The sequence below is a fragment of the Eleginops maclovinus genome, chromosome 2, assembly GCF_036324505.1.
Source record: "Eleginops maclovinus isolate JMC-PN-2008 ecotype Puerto Natales chromosome 2, JC_Emac_rtc_rv5, whole genome shotgun sequence".
In the NCBI taxonomy this organism is placed as follows: Eukaryota; Metazoa; Chordata; class Actinopteri; order Perciformes; family Eleginopidae; genus Eleginops; species Eleginops maclovinus.
The window spans coordinates 1,943,623-1,967,546 of NC_086350.1; the positions used below are offsets into that span (position 1 = coordinate 1,943,623).

The 23,924-nt window shown below is 41.0% G+C and overlaps 1 protein-coding gene across 1 annotated transcript in view; it reads right to left on the reverse strand.

Moving 5' to 3' along the window:
* Positions 1 to 23,924, reverse strand: part of cadps2 (Ca++-dependent secretion activator 2) — a 158,997-nt gene that overhangs the window by 34,297 nt on the left and 100,776 nt on the right. The window contains 6 exon segments of the mRNA XM_063874216.1: positions 28 to 169; positions 4,515 to 4,671; positions 10,818 to 10,918; positions 11,605 to 11,728; positions 12,600 to 12,663; positions 16,236 to 16,337. Of these exon segments, the coding sequence (XP_063730286.1) occupies positions 28 to 169; positions 4,515 to 4,671; positions 10,818 to 10,918; positions 11,605 to 11,728; positions 12,600 to 12,663; positions 16,236 to 16,337 (690 nt within the window).

A 23,924-nucleotide genomic window follows, 5' to 3' on the forward strand; every position in this document is an offset into this window, starting at 1 on the left:
GGTACAACAACTAAAAATGTCTCTTACTTGACGGACTGCCAGGTCTCCTGCTCGAAGCCGCGGTGGATGGACTGAGCGATGGACGACTCCATCAGGTCGATGTAGCGCACCACCAGCGGCACGAACAGGTCCTGCAGGTGTTTGTGGAACGTCCCGTTGCACAGATGAACTGAGGAGAAGAAGGCCAGGTGAGCTAATGTAAAACCTTACTAAAGGTAAGAAGAACCCAACCCAGAGATAACATTTTGATTCTTCTGATCTGCAACAGGTGAGCTCACTAACCGTTGCTGAAACTGCTGTCCATGTTTACCCGTTTCCAGTCTTTGTGCTAAGCTAAGCTAACCTGCTGTAGCCTTAAAATGAAAGGAAATGAGAGTGATGCAATATCTCATTGTCTGCTCTTGCACCCTTGTCTCGTTCTACTAGTTGCCTTTATATATATTGTATGATGCATTGTTTAAGGAGTCAGCTAGCCATTGAAACGAGCAGGCCTCCATCCCTTCTTTCATTCATTTACTCATCATCATCATCTATCAATCTAAGAAACATGGCAGCCTGCAAAACTACGTAGCACAATTGCAGATGAAAGAAATCAAAAAATGATCAGAATTTGGTTTATTGCCAATCACTTTTTGAGTGTATCGTTGAATTACGGCAGTTTCATGAACCCTAACTTTCATGATCAGCGTTCTTCGGTCATAACTATCGGTTGTTTTCCAAAATGGCCGATCGGTGCATCACCTTAAATAATGCGTTGAGTGTTCCCTTTGCTAAAGGAGATAATAAAGGAAGCATTGAAGCTCCTTTCCTTGTCATGTATACATTCTCATGGCTGCCATTTGAGGACTAACCCTAACCCTAATTTCACTGCTCAGAAAAAGAAGAACATTGAACTGCAACCCCAGACTCCTGTCCTCAAACACTCCTTCTCTAAGATATTTTAAGCTGACAGTCCAAAGCAAACCTGAACATCACAACCCTAAGTGGTATAGTTCAAGGATTAGATGTGACTGCACAGGTGTTCGGGATACTGTGTACTCCCCCGACTTCCCCCTAGGTTTCAGAGAGACAGTGAAACAGACAGATAAATCCCCCGAGACGCTAACAGTCCACAGCGAGGAGAGACAAAGACACAGTGAGCAGGCGTGTCTCTCAGGACTTCATTAGTTTTAATTCCTCTCGCTCTGCTCCGCCATGATTAACACTAGCCATTTCCAACCTCCAGAGAGCGGAAACCAGCCTCCCTCCTTCACATGCTGACAATCAAGTGAGCATTTAAATAATCTACAGAACAACTGAGACATAATACACTTGTTGAAGATGGAGTGGAGATATCGAGTCACCTGAGATCAGCCGCGCGGCGGTAACTTTGTTTTAAATATGGTTCATTATTTTATCACAGCGAGGATCAGGGATTTCAACTTTCAAATCAAACTTAATTACCCTCCAAACCTTTTCTCACTTCTGTAACCCGAGTGTGGGATTGGGATCTCACTTTTAGACATAATTATGAGAAAAAGAGAAAGACCTTCTTTGTGTAGAAACGATGATTTTGTTTGTTCCTTGTCTATTGCCTCATTACGCTCCAATTTAAGTTGACTCATGTTGTGACACTTGGAATAATTACGGCATTAACAGAGGATGGTAATTAGGAAGGAAATATAAAAGATAAGAGCCACAGAAAAAGAGATGTGTGTGTTCTCCACATAATGAAACGCTCAGTTTTTTGTTCCCCACAGTGCCCTTGGGCTGTCTGTCTCTCTGCCTGCCTGTCTGTTACTGTATTGGAGGTACTTTGGCATCAGCCATGTTAAATAACGCCTCGCTTCTCGCCAAATCTCTGCTGGCTCCGAGACAAAGCCCGGGCGCCGACGGAGGGGCGGAGGGAGGAAACAATGAGGGCGATTTTTCTCCGGCAGTCAAATGAAATCTCACAATGAGCCGTCGGTTTATCAGGAACAAAAAAGAGACGGAAACACAGAAGTGCAATTCGGATGTTTGTCACACTTTAATCTAAAAGTTAATGTTTTGTTTTTCCTGCACTGTTGGGGCCTTGAGACGTACAAAAGCACATAACAATAATCAGGGTGTTGTTTGTTGTGTGGAAGTGTCCATAAAATGGTTTACTGTTCAGAAATCTACAAAATAAATGGGAAATTATTCCTGAATATCTCCAGGAAGGGATGAACTATCCCATCATTCTTTTGATTTTCAGGTTTATTGTTATTATTACTATTTATTTTAATGTTTGTGTTTATTATGTTAAATAGCGTTATTATAAATATTATTGCTATTCATTATTAAATTATTTATATTAATGATTTTGTTAAATTAATTCATTTATGACTTGTTTTATTTTTTACTGTATTTTTTTATTATTATTATAAATCGTATTGTTTTAAATAATATTCTTCATGGTTGATATTATTATTATTTCTTTATTGCATTTATATTTTAATTTCAAAACATATTGGATATTATACATGTATATCTTTTATTATTATTGATGCTCTTATATTATATATATCTATTATAATGTATTCTAACTTATTCTGTATATTTTATAGTGTGTATCCTCGCAATACTCCATATTATTGTAGATTTGTACGGTTGGTGTGTATATATTTACTGTTTTGAGTGGATGTGCAATGCCTTGTTAAGAAGCTGCAATTTCCCAATTTAGGATCAATAATCTACTCTATTGAGTTAGAGAGTAGTTACCGTCAGTGTAATTTCTTTGCAACGTAAAGCACCTCAGATAAACTCTTGTGCTGTTAATAAATAAAGGTTAGTTGATGATCACAGGGGCTTGAAAGACGACAGTTTTTGTTGAAGCTGTTGAATGAAGGTGTTGATTTACCTGTAAGATAATTTCTGAGGTGTTTCTGTTATTTACTGATCCGAAAAACATGACCCTGAACTTCTCTGTTACAAATAAATGCGTTTAAACTTTGGTAGATTCTCTATTTTAAATCTCAAAGCTCTCCTTAAAGAATATTCCAATTATCAGAAGAGAAGTTACGGGAGCGCGATGCTAACGCTAACATCGTCTGCGTGCTGACAGGTACTCAGGTTGCTGATCTCGTCCTTGTTTCGACTCCTCTCTCTCTTTTTCTCTCTCGTTCTCTCTCTCTCTTTCCCTCTCTCTCGTGTTAATTACCTTCCTGTCTGAGTGTGTGAGCTGCAGTTAACCCCGTCTCTTAACGAGCCTTGTTTTCTCTAACGTCCCCCTTGTTAATTAGCGCTGTTAGCGACGGGAGCATGTGTGCGAGGCATTTCCTCCAAAAGAAGATGCAGTTTTTTAAGAGGCATGGCGATGGAGGTCAGGCTGTAAGAAATTAAGGTGTGAAAATAAATTAAAATGCATCAGTGGCCGACGGACGAAGGGTTATTCTTATTTTTAGCAGAGTCATACGTCTCCCAGGTGAGTCTGAGGAATAGTATGCAAAAATCACATTCAATATTAAAGTTTAATATCAGTTTGTAAGTCGTAGGATAAAATGTGTTCTGTGTGTGTGTGTGTGTGTGTGTGTGTGTGTGTGTGTGTGTGTGTGTGTGTGTGTGTGTTTGTGTATACACAGATTTTTTGGGGGAATTAGTGTGGATCTTTCACTCCTGATTTTCTACCAGAGAGAAAAATGACAACATTTACTTTGGAGAAAATCAGAAGCGTGTGTGTTTATGTGTGTGTGTGTGTGTGTGTGTGTGTGTGTGTGTGTGTGTGTGTGTGTGTGTGTTGGTTCAGAGCCCACAGAAACTGGCAGAGTGAAGCTGTGATTGCAGGCAGCAGGAAATTATTCACTGAACTGTTTTTGACACTCAGTCGGTCAACGAGTGAAATCACAGCAAATCTTCTTTGTTGATTCGGCTTGTTTTCACTGAGCTGGAGAAACGAGCACGACTTAATTTGGAGATAATCGCATGTGCAAGAACACGGCATGGCATCGCAGGAACAGGTCACGTGTGTAGCGTGACAACAGGTCGATGAAGGCGTGGCCGATCATGCTCTCATTTTGAAATCCCACTGAGAAAACGTCTTTGTATTAAAATAGCTTTAAATAAAGTTTGATTGAATGATTGATAGTTCAGACAGACTTCAAGATCCTTCCTCTCTAAAGGTTGCATAGTGTGTAGGTTACACTGTGGAAGACTTCCTGCACTGGTGCTTTTATTTTTGTGGCCCTTCCTAGTGAGTAAAAGCACTTCCTTTGTAAGCATTAAATAAGCATTAATTGCACTTTTGCTGGAGCTGTGTAGAAATGAAACTCTACACAGGAGGAGGTGAGATTAGAATGACCCAATAGTCAGAAGTGGAGATTGAGATGAATATTTAATTGAACAAAGCAAAAGTCATTTTGGGTTTGAGTATCTTGCGAAATATGAAACTAGGACGTGCTTGACTCGAAAATTAACAGTGACCCTCCTACACTCCTGAGTCCCAGCCGCCACACTTCCCCTTTAACATGCTTTATGACTCAGCACGTGTTCTGCAGGAGAGAGGAGGCGGGACTCACGGTCGCTGCGCAGGAAATTGTTGAGCAGCTGGAACAGAGGGAAGGAGTCCCAGGAGTCGACGGGCTGAACCTGCAGAGCTCCGTCCATGTCGACCCGGTACAGAGACAGGAAGCTCTCCGCGTGTTCGGCCATCAGCTCCGGCCACCACGAGAAAGCCTGAGAAACATCAGAGAGGAGACAAAGATGAAGCAGGAATCCACACATTAAATCTGCTTTTATTTGATAGGAAAACCAAGAAAACATTTGCACAGAAAACAACAAAACCTGAGCAGAAAATCAGAGACAATTACAGGCTAAAAACAGACGGCTGTGTGTCTAAAAGTGGCAAAGACCAAAGTTTCCCAGACAGATTTAGAGAACCTGATGAAAGCTGCAGGAATCTAAATAAATGGAGGCACAACATTGCTGCTTTTAGACTGAAAAAGGGGGAAGTGCAGTTTCATCCTGCAGTGGACAGAGGTCAGTCTGAGGCAAAAGTGCAACCAGCTTCGAACCACATGCTGATGCACTGAGGTCGGGATTTGTGTACGAAGAAGAAGGAAGAAAAGGCGAAGACGTGGAGACAGAGAAAGCACACCGCAGCATCTCGTACTGGTGGCCTTGCAGGACGACTCATCAGACAGAGCAAAACCTGCCCGACGACTCGTCAACACGCAACGCTTTCTGCTCAACACGTCACCTAGAACAACGGCTGATTGTAAAAATATAAAGAAGAGACAAGAAAGAAGTGGAGGAGGCAAAGGAAAGAGAAACCAGAGAATGGATGAATAGAAAGAGCGAGATATGGGATGAATGGATGAAAACAAGAGGGTAGAATAAAAGCGATGCATGGGTCACAGAAAGGAATAAAGATGGGAGGCGTAGAGAAGGACAGGGCGATAAGACCATAAGGAAGAGGAGAACATTTAAAGACAGAATGCAGTTCATAATATGGGGAGAAAATAAAGATTTATAAAGTGAAGAAAACAAGGAAGTAAGGATGAAGATAAAGTAGGAGGAGAGGGGTGAACAGGGCCCCTTCTCTAAGTCCTAGCCCCTAAAAGTCCAGTGCCTTTGATTGGACAAAAATCTTCAAACTTTAATTTAACCTAGCGAAGAAAAAGAGACAAGAGTTGAAGTGAAATTGAAAAATAATTGAGGAGGAAACAAGAGAAAAAAGACAGAATTTTAGGCGAAAACAAGAACATTTTTGAGGAGAAAACAACGCAGAATTTAAGGAGGAAACCAGACCTTTACAGATGAAAACAAAACACAAAACCAGACCAAATCTAAGGAGGAAACCAGACCAATTTGAGGACAAACAAGATACATTTGAGGAGAAAAGAAGATGGAATTTGAGACAAAAACAAGTCAACATTTGATCAGAAAACAAAACCTTTCCTTCGAAAACTAAGGAAAAGAAGACACAGTTTAAAGAGCAAACTACAAAACATTTTAGGCAACAACAAGAACAAAAATGTGAGGGAACCAGAGAAAGAAGACGAAGACAAAGGACATAAAAAGGGAGAAAGTGACTGACGGAGAACAGAAAGCCGCAGCCTGTTTACGACTAAAATATTCCTTTATTTAAAGAGAGGAAGAGTGCCGGCATTCAAAGGGCTGATGTACGCATTGTTGCCCCAAGGACAAACAACCCTCAATATTCTCTGTGCAACAAAACAAACAAAACAGGAAGTCTTTGAGAGGGGAATGTGGAGAAAAACACCGAAGGCCAGGCGTCAAAAACAATTCCTGTTTGCAACAAAAACATGACTTTACAAATAAAAAAGAGGTCAATATAACGGGGTTACGTGCAGGGCGAAGGAGGAGCACAATGGGAAATCATTTGGACTTTTCTCTGCAGTTTGAAAGCTGCTTTAGCTTTCCGACATCTCAAACATCACCGTGTTTTTGAAGAAATCTCGTCGTTAAATGTAGGAGCTAAGATGATTGTTTTGCTTATTATGATCTTCATTTCCGTTCACATCACCTGTAATTCTTATTGGTATAAGAACTTATTTTCAAATTTCTGGAACTTTTCCTAGATGTCGACTTCTAAAAATGTACAACTATTTTCTCATTATTCGAACTCCTTCTTCACGAGGTCTTCATCATCGTCTTTTAAAAATTCACACTATTCGTTCTCAATTTCTTTTCCTTTCTATTTTCTTTTTTCAAACTTCTGATTTTTTCCCAAAATCTTCGACTATTTCTTTTAAAAAATCCACTTTTTTCCTAAAGATTCTGACTTCTTTCTAAATGTCGACTTTACAGCTTCTGATTATTTCTTAAATGTTGTATTTAAATAACCTTTTTCCAAATTTCTGTTTCGTTTCTTTGAACTTCAGATTTTTGTCTCCAAATTTCGACTTTTTAGAATGTCAGACTATTTCCTCAAAGTGATCACTTCTGGTAATTGTCACATGGGTGTGGGTGATTGGTAATTAGGTCACCTGTTGGATGCCGGTTTTGTGTATGACGAAGAGGAGAGGGTGATTTGTGGACGTGCGCTCTGGACTTGTTTGTTTTGTGTCTTTATTAAACACCATGAACTCGGACTCTCGTACGGACTCTCGTACGGAACGTCACAGCAAGTTTTGAGTCAATACTAAGCAAGTTCTTACTGCTCCAAATATGAATGAAAACCAATACCGTCTTTTCTCTTCTTATATCTCCTGTTTCTTGTCTCTGTTCATCTCTAGTTTCATGCAAACCCCCTCTTTTGTCACCTAGTATGTCGACTAAATGGTGAATACATCCTACAGGACGATGTAACTTCTCATGTAGTGTGCATGCAGAACAGGATCGATGCGACTGAAACACTCACCTCTCTTCCCTTCCCGCGGTGGAGCACAGAGAGACACAGAAAGGACAGTCAGAGAAATAATAAATCTGAGGCCAATAAAACCTTTTGGGATTTCACTCTGTTGAGTTTTGATGTTGCCCCGACATGTTGGGTTTGTTCTCAGGAACTCACTTCAATTTTCCTATTTTACTAACTGTAGTGACTTTACAGATTAGGATGAATGATGGTAAATATAATCTCCCTTAAATCAGACTGTAGTTCACCTGCAGTAAATCCAGCAGCTACCCTGCAGTATACAAAGCCATTCAAACTAGCTGCACCTTTACCAGCTCTGAGAACACTTTAATGATCAATCATTATAAAACATATCAGAGATATTATTCTGAAATGGACCAATCAGACAATGACTACTTTTACTGTCGCTACTTTAAGTACATTTAGAGGAGAGTACTTTCTACTTTCACTGGAGGAACATTTAGAATACTTTCACTGTGACAGAGTATTCCTACACTCTGGTACTTCTACTTTACTCAAGTACAAGATCTGAGTACTTCTACTTTACTCAAGTACAAGACCTGAGTACTTCTACTTTACTCAAGTACAAGACCTGAGTACTTCTACTTTACTCAGTACAAGACCTGAGTACTTCTACTTTACTCAAGTACAAGATCTGAGTACTTCTACTTTACTCAAGTACAAGATCTGAGTACTTCTACTTTACTCAAGAACAAGACCTGAGTACTTCTACTTTACTCAAGTACAAGATCTGAGTACTTCTACTTTACTCAAGTACAAGACCTGAGTACTTCTACTTTACTCAAGTACAAGACCTGAGTACTTCTACTTTACTCAAGTACAAGATCTGAGTACTTCTACTTTTACTCAAAAACAAGATCTGAGTACTTCTACTTTACTCAAGTACAAGATCTGAGTACTTCTACTTTACTCAGTACAAGATCTGAGTACTTCTACTTTTACTGAATAACAAGATCTGAGTACTTCTACTTTACTCAAGTACAAGACCTGAGTACTTCTACTTTACTCAAGTACAAGATCTGAGTACTTCTACTTTACTCAGTACAAGACCTGAGTACTTCTACTTTACTCAAGTACAAGATCTGAGTACTTCTACTTTACTCAAGAACAAGATCTGAGTACTTCTACTTTACTCAAGTACAAGACCTGAGTACTTCTACTTTACTCAAGTACAAGACCTGAGTACTTCTACTTTACTCAAGTACAAGACCTGAGTACTTCTGGTTTACTCAAGTACAAGACCTGAGTACTTCTACTTTACTCAAGTACAAGATCTGAGTACTTCTACTTTTACTCAAGTACAAGACCTGAGTACTTCTACTTTACTCAAGAACAAGATCTGAGTACTTCTACTTTACTCAAGTACAAGACCTGAGTACTTCTACTTTACTCAAGTTCAAGACCTGAGTACTTCTACTTTACTCAAGTACAAGACCTGAGTACTTCTACTTTACTCAAGTACAAAATCTGAGTACTTCTACTTTACTGAAGTACAAAATCTGAGTACTTCTACTTTACTCAAGTACAAGATCTGAGTACTTCTACTTTACTCAAGTACAAGATCTGAGTACTTCTACTTTACTCAAGAACAAGACCTGAGTACTTCTACTTTACTCAAGTACAAGATCTGAGTACTTCTACTTTACTCAAGTACAAGACCTGAGTACTTCTACTTTTACTCAAGTACAAGATCTGAGTACTTCTACTTTACTCAAGTACAAGACCTGAGTACTTCTACTTTTACTCAAGTACAAGATCTGAGTACTTCTACTTTACTCAAGTACAAGATCTGAGTACTTCTACTTTACTCAAGTACAAGATCTGAGTACTTCTACTTTACTCAAGTACAAGATCTGAGTACTTCTACTTTACTCAAGTACAAGATCTGAGTACTTCTACTTTACTCAAGTACAAGATCTGAGTACTTCTACTTTACTCAAGTACAAGACCTGAGTACTTCTACTTTACTCAAGTACAAGATCTGAGTACTTCTACTTTTGACTTCTCTGCAGATCCAAAATCCCGATTTTGCCAAATATCGTGTCATTTTGACGTCCCATTAATCGTGCCGCCGTGATCCAGAGCTCTAAGAGCGCCCTGGGAAAGGACTTCTCAGAACAGCAGGAGGTGTTTTATATTTTGATCCTTTTCAAGAATAAAAGTCATTTTTAGAAGTTCACTTTGACTCCAGCGAGAGGGAACACGGAGAGAATACAAACACAGAGGCGAGCGAGGACGTTGTTTACGCTGACAGCAACCGAGTAAACAATTATGAATCATATCTATATTTAATCTGTGACAGCTTGTGGTGAAGAAGCCTCTAATTTGTGGTTAGCATCACGTCTGAAGCGCGGGGCCGAGACGCTCGGTCTCCATGGCAGCGGCGTGTTATTAATATGTGAGAAGCAGATGCCTGGGCGCCTCGCTGCCACCGTCTCAACACCTATGATTGATCAGTTGTGCACCGCGGCGTTTGCATATGGGCCGTGGGCGTTGTTTTCACGGGGGATTAATGCAGCGACGCCACTTTCCGTGTCACCCGCCACTTAGCGGCGAGCGCTGCCAGCAGAGGCGGAGGAAACAAATGGACAGTGATGCGAAAAGTGATCAAGAAAGTTTAATGAAATGATCAAGAGACGCGGCGGCTGTCAGTCACAGCGGGGGGCGGGGGGAGACTACAGGCTGAGGAAGAGGAAGAGATTCAGAGGGATGCTGCAGGAACAAATCCAGATAAAACACACAGATGTATTATATCTGAACACAGACAGGTTTGCCCCTCGGAGATTTATACACGCATATTTAATTCAAGATAACTAATCAACAGAGCACTGTAAAAGAAGTGCAGTCATGGATCTCATTGTGTCCGATATTTGGGGCTTTGTATAGGAATACATTTAAGGCACTTTTACTGAACTATTTCGTGCCATTTATGACCTTTCATTCATCTACTTCTGCCAGTTTTAGTTTCTAGTTACATTTAAAATAATGAATATTAAACACAAAGAGAAGAAGAGTTGGGAATGTGATGGTTTATCCCAAATCTAAATTAAAAAGTACATACATTTACATTTAGTTTTATTACAAGTGAGGGTTTTAGTAGTTTATATAGAAAATGTTCACGGGTAATGGTTCGTATTCTAATAGTATTATTGTGGGATTGCTGTGTGTGTGTGTGTGTGTGTGGGGGGGGGGGTTGGGGGGGAGAGGGTGAGTAAGGGTGTAAGTCGTTAGATAAAGTATTGGTCATTTCACTAATATGTTGGATAATTGAACTCCTGGGACTCTCATCAACAGCGAGGGATCGTCTGCATAAAGCACATCACTTTTAATACTGAACTTCTACAGCACTTATACTCCAGCAGAGGATCCAGTTACTTCGTACGGTGTGTGATAGTATGGTTAAACAGGCTGGATTTGTCCTGCAGGCCCGGTCGATGGTTCCGTAGTTTACCTTTAGTACAGAGAGAAGAAACCGTGGTACCTCGGAGTGATGTTCCTCGTTCTGCTGCAGGACTTCGATGCAGAGCTCCCCGAGTCGCATCATGTCCTCCAGTCTTTTCTCCGGAGCGGCTTGAGCGTCCGCTGACGGTCCGGACACGGCAGGAAACACCCAGGAGAGAAAGGAACACACACTCAATTAATACACAACTACATTTCCCACAATCCTCAGCTTTTCACTGCACCATTAAACCCACTTTTTTTAAATAACTGAATGCTTCAGAAACTCTGCCCCTCAGAGGATGAACCTTTAGATTTCAATGATCCCATTTACCTCCTCTGACAGGGGTTTGAATCTTTAACACCAGAACATAAAGAGGTGTTTTGCATTTCATTTTAAGCTGCAGAGACATGAAACGCTCAGTGCTTTTGTGAGTCAGGAGACAATAACTTTAACCCAGAAGACTGCTGTTTATTGCCCGTCCTTAAACCAAATCTAAAGCCAACTTATTTACAATGAATACGTGATGAAGACACTTTATTTTAAACACAATGATGATCTTTTCCTAACCTTGTAACCGTGTAGTTTTGTTTAAGATAGCAAACTTCACCACATGTTTAAGACGGTGTCGCAAATAACGACTTAGGAATGAAAACAGGCGTTAAATGAGACGTAAGAAGCTTGAAATGCGTGACAGGAAACAGGAAATGCACTGCAGTGGCGTCAGAGGTTTAAAGTCACACGAGATCACGTTGGTTTCTAGGTATGCAGGTCGCTGCTGAAACTCGGAGTGAGTCAGGACATGTGAAAAATATAAACTACGTCTCACCTCTGATCTGAGCGTACTCCATCAGCTGGCTGTAGTTGATCCCAGCTGCGTTCTCCAGACACTTCTGCACCAGCTTCTTCATCTCCTCTGCAGGAACCGGCGTGGTGATGTCCTTCATCAACACCTGAAACAACAACAACACAAACAACAAACAACAGACAACACAAACAACAGACAACAGACAACACAGACAACAGGAAATGTTTTTAAAATGTTTCAACATCTTAGAGTAGGAACTCACTCGATGATGGCCAAAAAAAGGGTCCTACTTTCTCGGCCTACACAGGAGCAGTTTAATCAAGAAGCCCCATAATTACCACTGTTCATCTCATCCGGCCCTTTATAATACGCAAAGCCACATAAGGCAAATTCAGCAGGAAGGTAAGCTGGAAAGTTCCATTAAATGTAAATATGGTCGATAAAATGTATTTGCAAATATTTATTTTGATTAGAAACTGAATCTTTTATTTACTTACTTTATGTTTTTCATTTCATTCAGGAGAATGCTCACTTCCCCCCAATCTTTTTAGATTTGGTTTTCTTTTCAAACTTCAGGTTTTTTCTCAGAATTTCGACTCGATATTTCTTCAAAATGATCACGTTTTTCCTAAAAGATCTGACCTTTCAAACTTCAGATTTTTTTCTTCTAATTTATATTTTTTTAATGTTTTTTATTTATTATTTTTTAAGTTAAAATGTGCAATAAAAATAAAATAAAAGAATAATTATACAACAAAGATATGAATGCTGAATTATACAGTAAAAGAGGGTCTATTGGCTCGGAGTTACATTTACATGTGGATGAATGTATTGTGGTCTGATTAGTTCGGAGGGACAGGAAAAGGAAACGTGCTTTCTGAATAAATAACCTCTCTCAGAGTTTCTGCTTTCTGCAGCCTTGGTCCAATCACTTGTTTGCCATGTAAGGTAATGCTCACATCAAAAGTAAGTTAGACATATTTAAAATGCACGAGTATCTAAATGAGCTCCTGTACCCGCTCCTGCAGGGACAGCGTTGCCTTCAGGGCCCCATCTGGTCGTCCGAAGGGGAAGCAGTACCTGCAGACGCAAAACGTGGACGGTCATTACATCAGGAAACATCTCAAGGACAGAGATGAGAATAAGAGGAAGCTGGAGGCGGCGGCAGGAAAACATCAGCAGATGGCCGCCTGCTTTCTTCTAATTACTCCGATGAAGAAGAGTTCTCACCTCCTCTCAGATGAAGAGGATCAGGGAGGTTTCCCGTCGCTAATTGACAAGTGAACAGAGCTAAATAAACAAAGGCAGCGAGCACAGGTCAGACAAAAACCCACAGGCAGATGTTCTGCTGCTTCACTCTCAGGAGGTATAAATTAAAATAAGATATGTAAGGTTATAAAGGAAGAACTGGTTTGAAGAATCAGCTCAAAATACAGGAAAAGTCACCAGATCTGGATGTTAAAGAAAATCATCTCTCAGAACATGTGGAATTGTTTTTGATGAAGTTTGGTGTAAAATATGATAATAAAAACAGAATATATTCATTAAATTACACCAAATTAAATCTGTATTATAAATAAAAACAAAATAATTCAAAAGTCATTTTTTAATTCATTAGGATGTGTTCCTGACTGAAGCACTTTTCGGACATGAAATCAAAAACAGATATAAAAATAGAGGAATGCATGTTGGACATTTATTTCCAAACACATTTATTTAGATTAAACAGAAAAAAGCCAAAGATAGTTATTATTCAAGTTAGCAGCTGAAATGCTCACCAAAGTTGGACATTTATTCCTGAAATTGAGGTTTTTTTTCTGACTGAAGAGAAATCAAAAACCAGACTGACGTTAATTTCCTTTACATTTTAAATACGTTAAATTATTTTCTCTCAATTTGATTTTGTTTCAAACTATTTAACAAAAGGTCTAAAATATTTGGTATTATTTAAAGAACTACATATGGATGCAGGAGTGACTTTTAAGGAACTATTTCAGGTGTTTTTAAATCACATTAAGCAGAAAAAGCAGACAAAATGTCAAATGCTATTTATATTACATTTATTATGCAAGTCATTCTTGGATATTTAATAAGATCAGAATAATTTATTCAGTAATTAGGTTAACTTCCCAAAGTGTCACCACTGTTTGACATTTATTGGCTGCACATTATTAAAGTACTTAAAGCGTTTTTTAATCAGACATTCAATTCTTAATAAGACTTAAACACTGACACGGGCCAGGGTTGTATAAAAGTCGGCCGTCTGTCTTTGAGATTTAAATTAAACTATTTATTTCTGCCTGATACTGATCAGTAGGGGGTCAAAGGTCATGGTTTTTAAGTAAAATGCTGATCGGGTGGTATTTAACTCAGATCGGGACTTGTTCTTTACAACGTTAGTGTCACTCTCCAGAAAGAGATAACGGTATGTTGTGTTCGTCAGGGATGCATCGTTCAGATTAATACCAGTGAATCGTGTTTGGATTGAACTGAGGGAGACAGAGATGAGTGTACTCTGAAGTAATTCTGGCTTTTATTAACTTTCTCTTTCAGCTCCTGAAGTATGGAGCATAATGTGAAGAGTTGAGGACAAAATAAAAGGTGACTGTATTTCCATTAAAAAAGGGTCATCAGATTACTGTCGACGTCTGATTGGTCAGCTGGTCGGCTCTGCTGTGATTGCTTGGAGATGTCCCGCCTCCTTAGCCAATAGTGATGTCACTATGTTCCGGAAGTAAACAAAGGAGTCCAATGGATGCATTTCAGGAAGGAGAAGGGGAGGGAATTTCAGCCTTTGCAGACCATTTACATGCACTAACACCTGTATAACACACTACAGGAAAGGGAAAACCCCTAAAAGCATAAAAGGGGCTCTTAAAGGTTAGGAATAGTTGGTGGAAGAAGTATCTTTGGTCCAAATGACATCACATAATTGACATTAATATGGTTGAGCCAAACCAACGCACAGTGCACTTCCCTGGGGGGCTGGTAATACCGGCAAAAAAACCACAAAACATCCTCTTGATGTCCCGGGAACATTTCTATTTTGCTGGTAATTTAGTAACTGAAACTTGCTTATGCAAAATGCATGACTTCAGGCTGACGTACCCTCACCTCAGGGACCCTGCAGAACCCAGGTGTAAAGCTCCCGGGGTTGTCTGGGAGCACATCCACCGCTATGAGACATAGATGTCTGGCCCTGTGTTGGTTCTCTGGTGTCTGAGGCTCCCAAATAAACAAACAACTTCCTCCACGTTTGAGCTTTGACTGTTGGAGGGTTAAGATGAATAATTACCAAAGTGTGATGCGGTAATCCGTGGATAATCTCCCTCCTGATTGAGAAAGAATAACAGTCCTCTGAGGAGCATCTGTAGTTTAAACGCATAACCTTAAATTAATCCGGAGCTTTAATCGAAACTAAACTGTGGAAATCCTGCTCTTGTCTGGGTGGGGTGGGCGGGGGGGACATTAGCATAATCCCAGCATTGTCCCGGCCCATTGTTTACCAGCATTAGCCTCTTGTTGAGGTGAGTTAGTAATGACTCCCGCTGTCCCTGACCGGCCCCTCCTCTCGCTCTCCGGGGCCAGATGGAGGGCCCCTCTCAGGCGTGAAGGAGTGTAAAGAGCCGGGCTTCGGGAGGGTTAATGGCGCCGGGTCCTTTCAGACGAGTGTTGCTCAAGGTCTCGAGGCTGCAGCTTTCACACCGCGCTCACAATGTGTTCACACGGCAGCGGCAGGGAGGTCTCCGTCAGAGCGGGCTGCACCTGTTGTGCTGCTGAGAATACCCAGACTGCTTTATGGTGGAGGTAGAGGAGTAGGCTGGTGGTTCTACATGTTGTGGTTTGCTCCAAAAATCACTCTACAGGACAGATGAAGCATTTAGCGTGTATCTTTCAGAGGTTAAGATGTATTTTCCATGGTTTAAGAGAGCTTTTATCCCCCTTTGTGTCATTAAGAATATATTATCTGATTCAAATTGTCTTATCCATTCAAATCACATTATGCTCCTGGGATACACACACCAAATCAATGCATTAAAGAGTCAGTTAATCCAAAAAGAAACCAAGAAAACACACCTGTTGTCTTTGTTCCTGTTGGGGTTAATCTTCATTTGGAAAGCCTTGACGAAGAGCAAAGGAATTTATTTATTCATTTACATTTAATTTTATTCTTGTTTTATTTTTTCTAATATTATATTATTAAATTATAAATTATATATTATAAATTATAATTATATATATCATTATAATTTAATAATTAAATGATATATATAATTTATTAAATTATATATATAATTAATAAATTATAAATTATAAATTATATATATCATTTATTTTTGTCTATTTTATTCTTGTTTTATTTTTATTTACTCATATATATTTTTTGTAACTTTTTCATCTGGTTTTAAACAGTGCCTGTGTTTGTTGACTCCTGCTGGTTTTAAGAGTTGTGTATCCATCACAAAGTCGTGTATTACTTAGAACAGAGGAAGATTTTGAGGTTGAATGTGATTTCTTTGAGCAGCACACGCCACATTTCTAGCTGCCTTATATTTACCTGGAGGAAGATATCTCCAAACCTGTATAACAATAACACAACCCATGGATAAAAGCCAGTTTCCTGTAGCTGTGTGATTGTGACGCGTTGGTACCTGAAGTGAGTGATCTGGTTCTCCAGCAGCGCCATGAGGCGACTCCTGACGGCCTCGAACTGATCGTTCTCCTCCACCGTCACCGTGCCCATCCCGTCCGGCCTGCAGAGGAAGAGGAGGCCAATTCACTTTGTGTGACATCACTGAACATCACGTGAGAGGACTCTTTAAAGTAGAGACGCTACATACTGATATACACCTGAACATCAGCAGGAGAGGACTCTTTAAAGTAGAGACTCTACATACTGATATACACCTGAACATCAGCAGGAGAGGACTCTTTAAAGTAGAGACTCTACATACTGATATACACCTGAACATCAGCAGGAGAGGACTCTTTAAAGTAGAGACACTACATACTGATATACACCTGAACATCAGCAGGAGAGGACTCTTTAAAGTAGAGACACTACATACTGATATACACCTGAACATCAGCAGGAGAGGACTCTTTAAAGTAGAGACACTACATACTGATATACACCTGAACATCAGCAGGAGAGGACTCTTTAAAGTAGAGACTCTACATACTGATATACACCTGATCATCAGCAGGAGAGGACTCTTTAAAGTAGAGACACTACATACTGATATACACCTGAACATCAGCAGGAGAGGACTCTTTAAAGTAGAGACACTACATACTGATATACACCTGAACATCAGCAGGAGAGGACTCTTTAAAGTAGAGACACTACATACTGATATACACCTGAACATCAGCAGGAGAGGACTCTTTAAAGTAGAGACACTACATACTGATATACACCTGAACATCAGCAGGAGAGGACTCTTTAAAGTAGAGACACTACATACTGATATACACCTGAACATCAGCAGGAGAGGACTCTTTAAAGTAGAGACACTACATACTGATATACACCTGAACATCAGCAGGAGAGGACTCTTTAAAGCAGAGACACTACATACTGATATACACCTGAACATCAGCAGGAGAGGACTCTTTAAAGTAGAGACTCTACATACTGATATACACCTGAACATCAGCAGGAGAGGACTCTTTAAAGCAGAGACACTACATACTGATATATATGATAAATATGAGTCTGTCTCTTGAGGACGTTTCTTTGGAAAGCTTCTTGACATCAGCGCAGAGGCCCCTCTTATGGAGCTCCTGCTCACTGTCAGCAGGGGGGGGGCCTTCACCAGCTAAAGGTGCTGCACATCTAGAAACCAGGTCCAGGCCTGGTGTTTGTTCAAAGAGAGAAGATAGCCTAACAGAATGTGTTGGAAATCTTTTGCTTTTCTTCCTCAACTTGCTCGATAAATAACTCCCTTATTTTTAACGAAAAACCCCAAAGAGAAAGCAGCCCAACAACTCTGACGCTGACCCCTGGGTGACAACCAATCAGACGGAGAGCTGCTCCTCTTCCTCCCGGCCGGCGGGAGGAGGGGTCGACAAAGAGAAAAACTGCTAGTTGAGCGCTTCATTAATGTTTGTAAAGCTTTCATTCCCTGCGTCTGAATAGGCACTCTGGCAAAAAAAGGGGAAAAAATGCAATCAGTACCCAGAGCGACCAGCCTTGACTTCCCGGGCTTTGTGATGGCGGCTGAAAGAGAAAAGCAGCCTCTCCAAACGGCACTCGCAGGCGCTGGAGGGAGGCAGCGAGGAGGTTGTCTGTTAATGAGTTGTTCTTATAAAAGCCTCCGCCGCGGAAGCCCCTGACCATCGAACCTCGAGTGCCAACAACTGAGATCCTGACTCTCCCAAAGTCGGAAATAAAAAAAACGAGAAAGGAGACGCAGCGGAGAGAGAGGGAGTCGAACAACCTCGATTTATTATCAGGGACAATCATCTGTTTTATTCCAACAGGAAGGAGGATCACAGAGAGTACAACATATACTTTTACAGAGAATTATAACAAAGGTTGTTAAGGCAGGGAGGAAAAATATATGGAATAATTCAAATAAAATACAAACAATAAATAAATAGAATACCATGTTAACCTGGATAAGAAATCCTATATATATATAATAAAAACACTTAAATAATACAAATACTAATGTAATAAAAGGATATTAATATATACATACAAAATAAAATATGAAAAAGATTACATAATCAAATATGGTTATTCAAATAAAATATGAATATAGCAATTTACTTTAAACATTATAAAGCATATTCTTAAAGTTACATGTTATTAAGAAAAAAGAATTAAAATAGTCAAATAAAACAAAGTATCTCAAATAAGAAGTTATTTTAAAAGAATTCAAAAAGTAATCATTTTAATGTAATTAAATAAACTAAATCATAAAATCCTTTTTGACACGTCCATGCTGTCTGTGGGGAATATGTCCTCAGCACAGGGTGGTGTTTCTGGGGTGGGGGCTGTAGAGGGGGGGTGTATGAGGAAGATAACAGGAAGTGCTCAGCATTGAGAGAGAGCATCAGCGCCTCTCTTCAGCGCCACTCGGCTCCGTTTGTTCTGTAATGAGAGGCAGCTTTCCCCGCACAACAGCACTTGTTAGCACAACTTCTAAACCCTGTTGTTCCCCAAATCTGCCGATTCATTACCGCCCCCACCCCCACCTCCACCCTCCTCCTCACAGCCCCTCCACTTCCCACAACCCCTACTTAACAAGCACCAGTTAATCCTGAGGGAGCTGGAGGAGTGTGTGCTCACTCAGGGAGGCAAGACAAGCTCGCTGAAGCCTCGCTGCGTTCCTGCGTCCACGCATGAACATGCCAGGATACGGAGCGATGCAGCGATGGATGGATGGATGGATGGATGGATGGATGGATGGGTGGATGGATGGATGGATGGATGGATGGATGGATGGATGGATGGGTGGAGGGATGGACGGACGGATGGATGGATGGATGGATGGATGGATGGATGGAGGGATGGAGGGATGGATGGGTGGATGGAGAAACTGATGGATGGCCTGAGGCTGCACGCCCTCATTAGCGGCAGCTGTCCGGTAACCGGAGTCGTTCATTGTTCCTCAGCGAGGTGGCAGGAAATAAACCGCACTGATCAGTTTTGCAGCTCTCGGGTCACAATATGGGTTCAGTGCTGTGGGGGGGGGGGGGGGGGGATTATACCTAATACTTTCAGTGATCAGTTTTTCTTAAAGAGTAACTTTGAAAGGTCTTTGAGATGAAGATCCTTAAAGCTTTCAGAGAATGGCCTCAAACTAAATGTGAAACTCTCAGTATTATTTGATCGTACTCTTATTGTTCCTACTTTTTGGGATTCTTGTTTCTTTTGATATTGTTTTTATAACAGTATTAAATTTGCTTCTTTTATAAAACTTAAAACCTTTAAATTGTTTGTATGTTTGCACCATTACACACCAAAGCGAATATGTGGAAACCTATTGCTGTCATTTATTATTGGATGAATGTTTTTATTCACATACATTACAGATGGAATCTTTCTGTATTTATTATTTTAAAACAATATCTTTTTTGATAGTTTTTAACTTTATCGACCATTAGAGTAATTCCTCTTGATGATTGAACTCAATTATATTAGTTTTATATCTTGCTGTATTTATTTCTTACAAACAGTTCCTCTCACTATGCAGAATAATGTCATGTATTTCAGGGACGTGGAAACCCTCTTGGCATGATTCCTGATTCTGATCTTCCTCCCTCACACCCTCCACTTCCCCCGAATCGAATTACTCTCAGAAATCAAATCGTACGAGGCGCGCTCTGGCAGGAAGCCAGACGCAAAACGCAGCAAGACCAACCCGGTGTTTGGTAGCGGTGCGCTGGAGCCCGTCAGATGTGTGTTCATGCTTGGGCTCACAGGGCGGAGTGGGGCGCGATGCGACAGCTTGTCGGGGTTCAGACACATTGTTGCTGCTAAATGAAGCGAGCGCGGTGCAGGCGAGGCCGGGGGGGCCGCAGACTCAGGTTTGTGTGTTTACACTCGATGTGGCTCAAGTGTAAACGATAAGCACCAGATCCTCCAGAACCCCGCGGCGGTTTCTGATGTCAGTTGACAAGAGTGGCGGTGAGAGGAGCTCGCCGTGGCACCGGACGCCACTTCACCTTAAGAGGTGTGGAGAGGAGATTAGGCTGAGTGGCAGGTGATAAGGGTTGCGGTCGAATTGTCAAAAAAATCAGGTTCAACGTCTTCGAAAAACCACTGTTTTCATCCTCGGTGGAAAACGTCATGAATGAGAATCCGTCACCAGTCAAACACGTGGATAGATAGTTCTAGAAACCCCAGACAGCTCAGAACGACCGGGAAACTTTATATGAGAAGTGTTCTTTAGGTAGTGTAACGCCTATAGTTTGCCTTCTGCTTTAACATAGATATAACTTTGTACATCTGCAGAGTGAGTCTGTCTCAGAGTGAGTCTGTCTCAGAGTGAGTCTGTCTCAGAGTGAGTCTGTCTCAGAGTGAGTCCGTCTCAGAGTGAGTCCGTCTCAGAGTGAGTCCGTCTCAGAGTGAGTCCGTCTCAGAGTGAGTCCGTCTCAGAGTGAGTCCGTCTCAGAGTGAGCCTGTCTCAGAGTGAGCCTGTCTCAGAGTGAGCCTGTCTCAGAGTGAGCCTGTCTCAGAGTGAGCCTGTCTCAGAGTGAGCCTGTCTCAGAGTGAGTCTGTCTCAGAATGAGTCTGTCTCAGAGTGAGCCTGTCTCAGAGTGAGTCTGTCTCAGAGTGAGTCTGTCTCAGAGTGAGCCTGTCTCAGAGTGAGTCTGTCTCAGAGCTGGAAGTGTTGGTCAGTATATCTGAAGGTTAGCTACGTTAGCTAGCTAGCTTACAGCAGATCTGCAGTGACATCAGGAGGAGTCATGTGATCACATCTTTAGAATAAAACCAGAAAACATTTCAGGTGAGTTTCCAACAACAGAGACAGCTCTATGATCCTGAACGTCACCCAGCGCTCCGGTCCCAGCTGTGTGCATCTCTCTGTAGTGTCACCTGGTCTCCAGCTGTGTGCGTCTCTCTTTAGTGTCCCCTGGTCTCCAGCTGTGTGCGTCTCTCTTTAGTGTCCCCTGGTCTCCGTTGTGTTGGAGCTTCTTGCAGCGTTTGGTTTCTGCAGCTTTTAGTAAACGCTGCTCATGTTTCCTCTGCTGAATGTTCTCTAGATGCTGCAGGTGTTGAACAGCTGCTGCAGATGTTTCTGCAGGAGTTTTGATTTGAGTTTCTATATCTGCGTCCTCTCTGAAGCTGCAGCACGTTCCTCCTGATGGAACTGTTTGGAGCTCGTTACCACCGGTGGGCCACCGTAGTTTCCTGCTGTGAAACCTTTGAACGATGGGAGGTACATTACTCCAGCTAACTTTAAGCAAATTTCTTCTTAAGGATGAGTAAAAGACAAATCAAAATGAATATAAAGTCAGTTTTCTCCAGGGACATTTTATGATCACAACAACTGTTTTTAGGCAAAGTTTTTCCATCTCTTGTTGAGAAAGTTTGACTGTGGCGTCGTTTCTGTTTCAAGATGTCAAAGCAACCAGTGACGTTTGAAGGGGAACCGTAACTCTGACGTGCTTTCATGACACAACATCATACAAATATCCTGCAAGATTTCTTCAGGAGGTAAACGAGACACACAACGAGACACACAGTGTTGGAGTCCCAGGCTCCTCCAACACTGAGACATGATATTTATAAAGACATGTAGAAATAGAAATGTTTTGTATGTTTGTCTTCATAACAAGTAGTTGGTATTCATCAATTTATCCTTTAAAATCTCTTCTTTTTTTCAATTTAACTGCTATTTGATTACATTTAACAGATCTAATTATTTCTTGTAAGTGTATGATATGAGTTGATCTTATTTAAAATAACTTTGAATATATATATATTTTATTAGCCTTTTTGTTCTAGAACATGTTGCAAAACCAATGTGACGTAAAGCAGGAGAAGAGTAAGATGAGCTAAAAGTGAAAAGCTGTACAGTGCAATAAAAAGATAGTGATAATATCTTAATATGTGAGATGCAAACAGTGTGACACCCCCCTCCCTGGCCTCTGTGTGCAGATGGGGGGGGTGTGATGTGTTGGGGGTGGTAAAAGCTCCTGTCACATCCCGAGTCGGTGTGCTGTGGATGTTCGCCGAGGAGAAGATGGGACGTGACAGGTGAGAAGGAGGCGAGCGAACCCCCCACCACCCTCCCACCCGGCTCTGGTAATGCTCCTTTAACCCCGACTTGAGTTCAAACGTCTCATCACACACACGCACACACACACACACACACACACACAAAGTGTCAGCGCGGCTTCACCTGCCGAGCGTTAATCGCTCCGTCACGTCCTGCAGCACGCGGCGGCTGATGATGAACACAGCAGAGTGTCCAAATAAACTCACATGCAATTTAGATCATTACAGCGTGTATTCAGCTGCCATTATCCCAGAGGAGAGGCACTGTGGACACAGAGACACCTGGGAGGAGTTCTGCAGCTTGGAAAGACAAATGCATTAACTATCGAATAATAGAGCGACAAAAAAGGCCAATTAAGCTCCTCTTTCATCTATTTGAGGAAATGGTGTTTCAAAATATGGAGATTTCTAGATTTCTGCGTTTTCTATCATAATAAAGGGAATATCTTTGGGTTTTAAGAGGAAAAGTAACACTCTTAAACATATCTCCTTTCATTGGGATGAGGTTTCCCGCTATTTCATGACATTTAATTGACCAATTAATCAATTAATGTAGGAAATACTCATTGAAACACTCGTTAGGAGCGGCCATACCTGGACGGGATTCAATTGAACAATCTGCTTGTGCTTCTTGGTCACACTTTTATTTGGGTTTCTTTTTATAAATCGCAGAAGGAGGAATTTAGTTCATCACAGCGTCAATCCAGCTGCCATTATCACAGAGGAGAGGACGCCTTTACAGATACACCTGGGAGGAGTTAAGGTTTCTGATTAAAAGGCAAATGCATTAACTATCGAATGATAGAGCGACAGAATACGGCCAATTAAGCTCCTCTTTCATCTACACGTTGGAAATGGCCTCAAAATATGGAGATTTCCAGGTTTCTGCATTTTCTATCACGATAAAGGGAATATCTTTGGGTTTTAAGTGATAAAATAACACACTTAAACATATCTCCTTTCATTGGGATGACATTTCTCACTATTTCACAACATTTAATTGACCAATTAATCAATTAATGTAGGAAACACTAATTAAAACCCTCGCTAGGAGCGGTCATACCTGGACGGCATTCAATTTGTGCCTCTTGGTCACACTTTTATTTGGGTTTCTTTTCATAAATCATAGAAAGAGGAGCTGGAATAAGGTGGAAGCCCATAAAGCAGAGTGGAGTTATTCAGATTTACGATACCTTCACACACATCGGATCACAAAGGGCTACAGGTTTCTCCTTTCTTGACACTATGACCTCACAATGTCGTGTTCAAATATTGATGTTTCTCTAGCTCCGAAACCCTGGATAAACACCTCTGAAGTATCGGTGGAGGACTCCTTCTCTAGCGTCTCATTGTCCCGACGTACTTTTGTTTCTCCGAGCGGCCCCTCCAGGGAAAACTCGAGTTCTGTAATTAAGTTGGTTTTTTTTTCCACCTCCGAGAACTGCCTGCTTTCCATCCAAAAAAACCTTCCTTTTCTCCCCATCCACACCCCACCACTCAGCTCAGCAGCTCCTGAATGGCCATCAATTATTCAGATTACAGCTCCAACTGACAAAAAGCCAATTGCAAATACCCTTGTCCAACCCCCCCCCCCCCTCGTCCA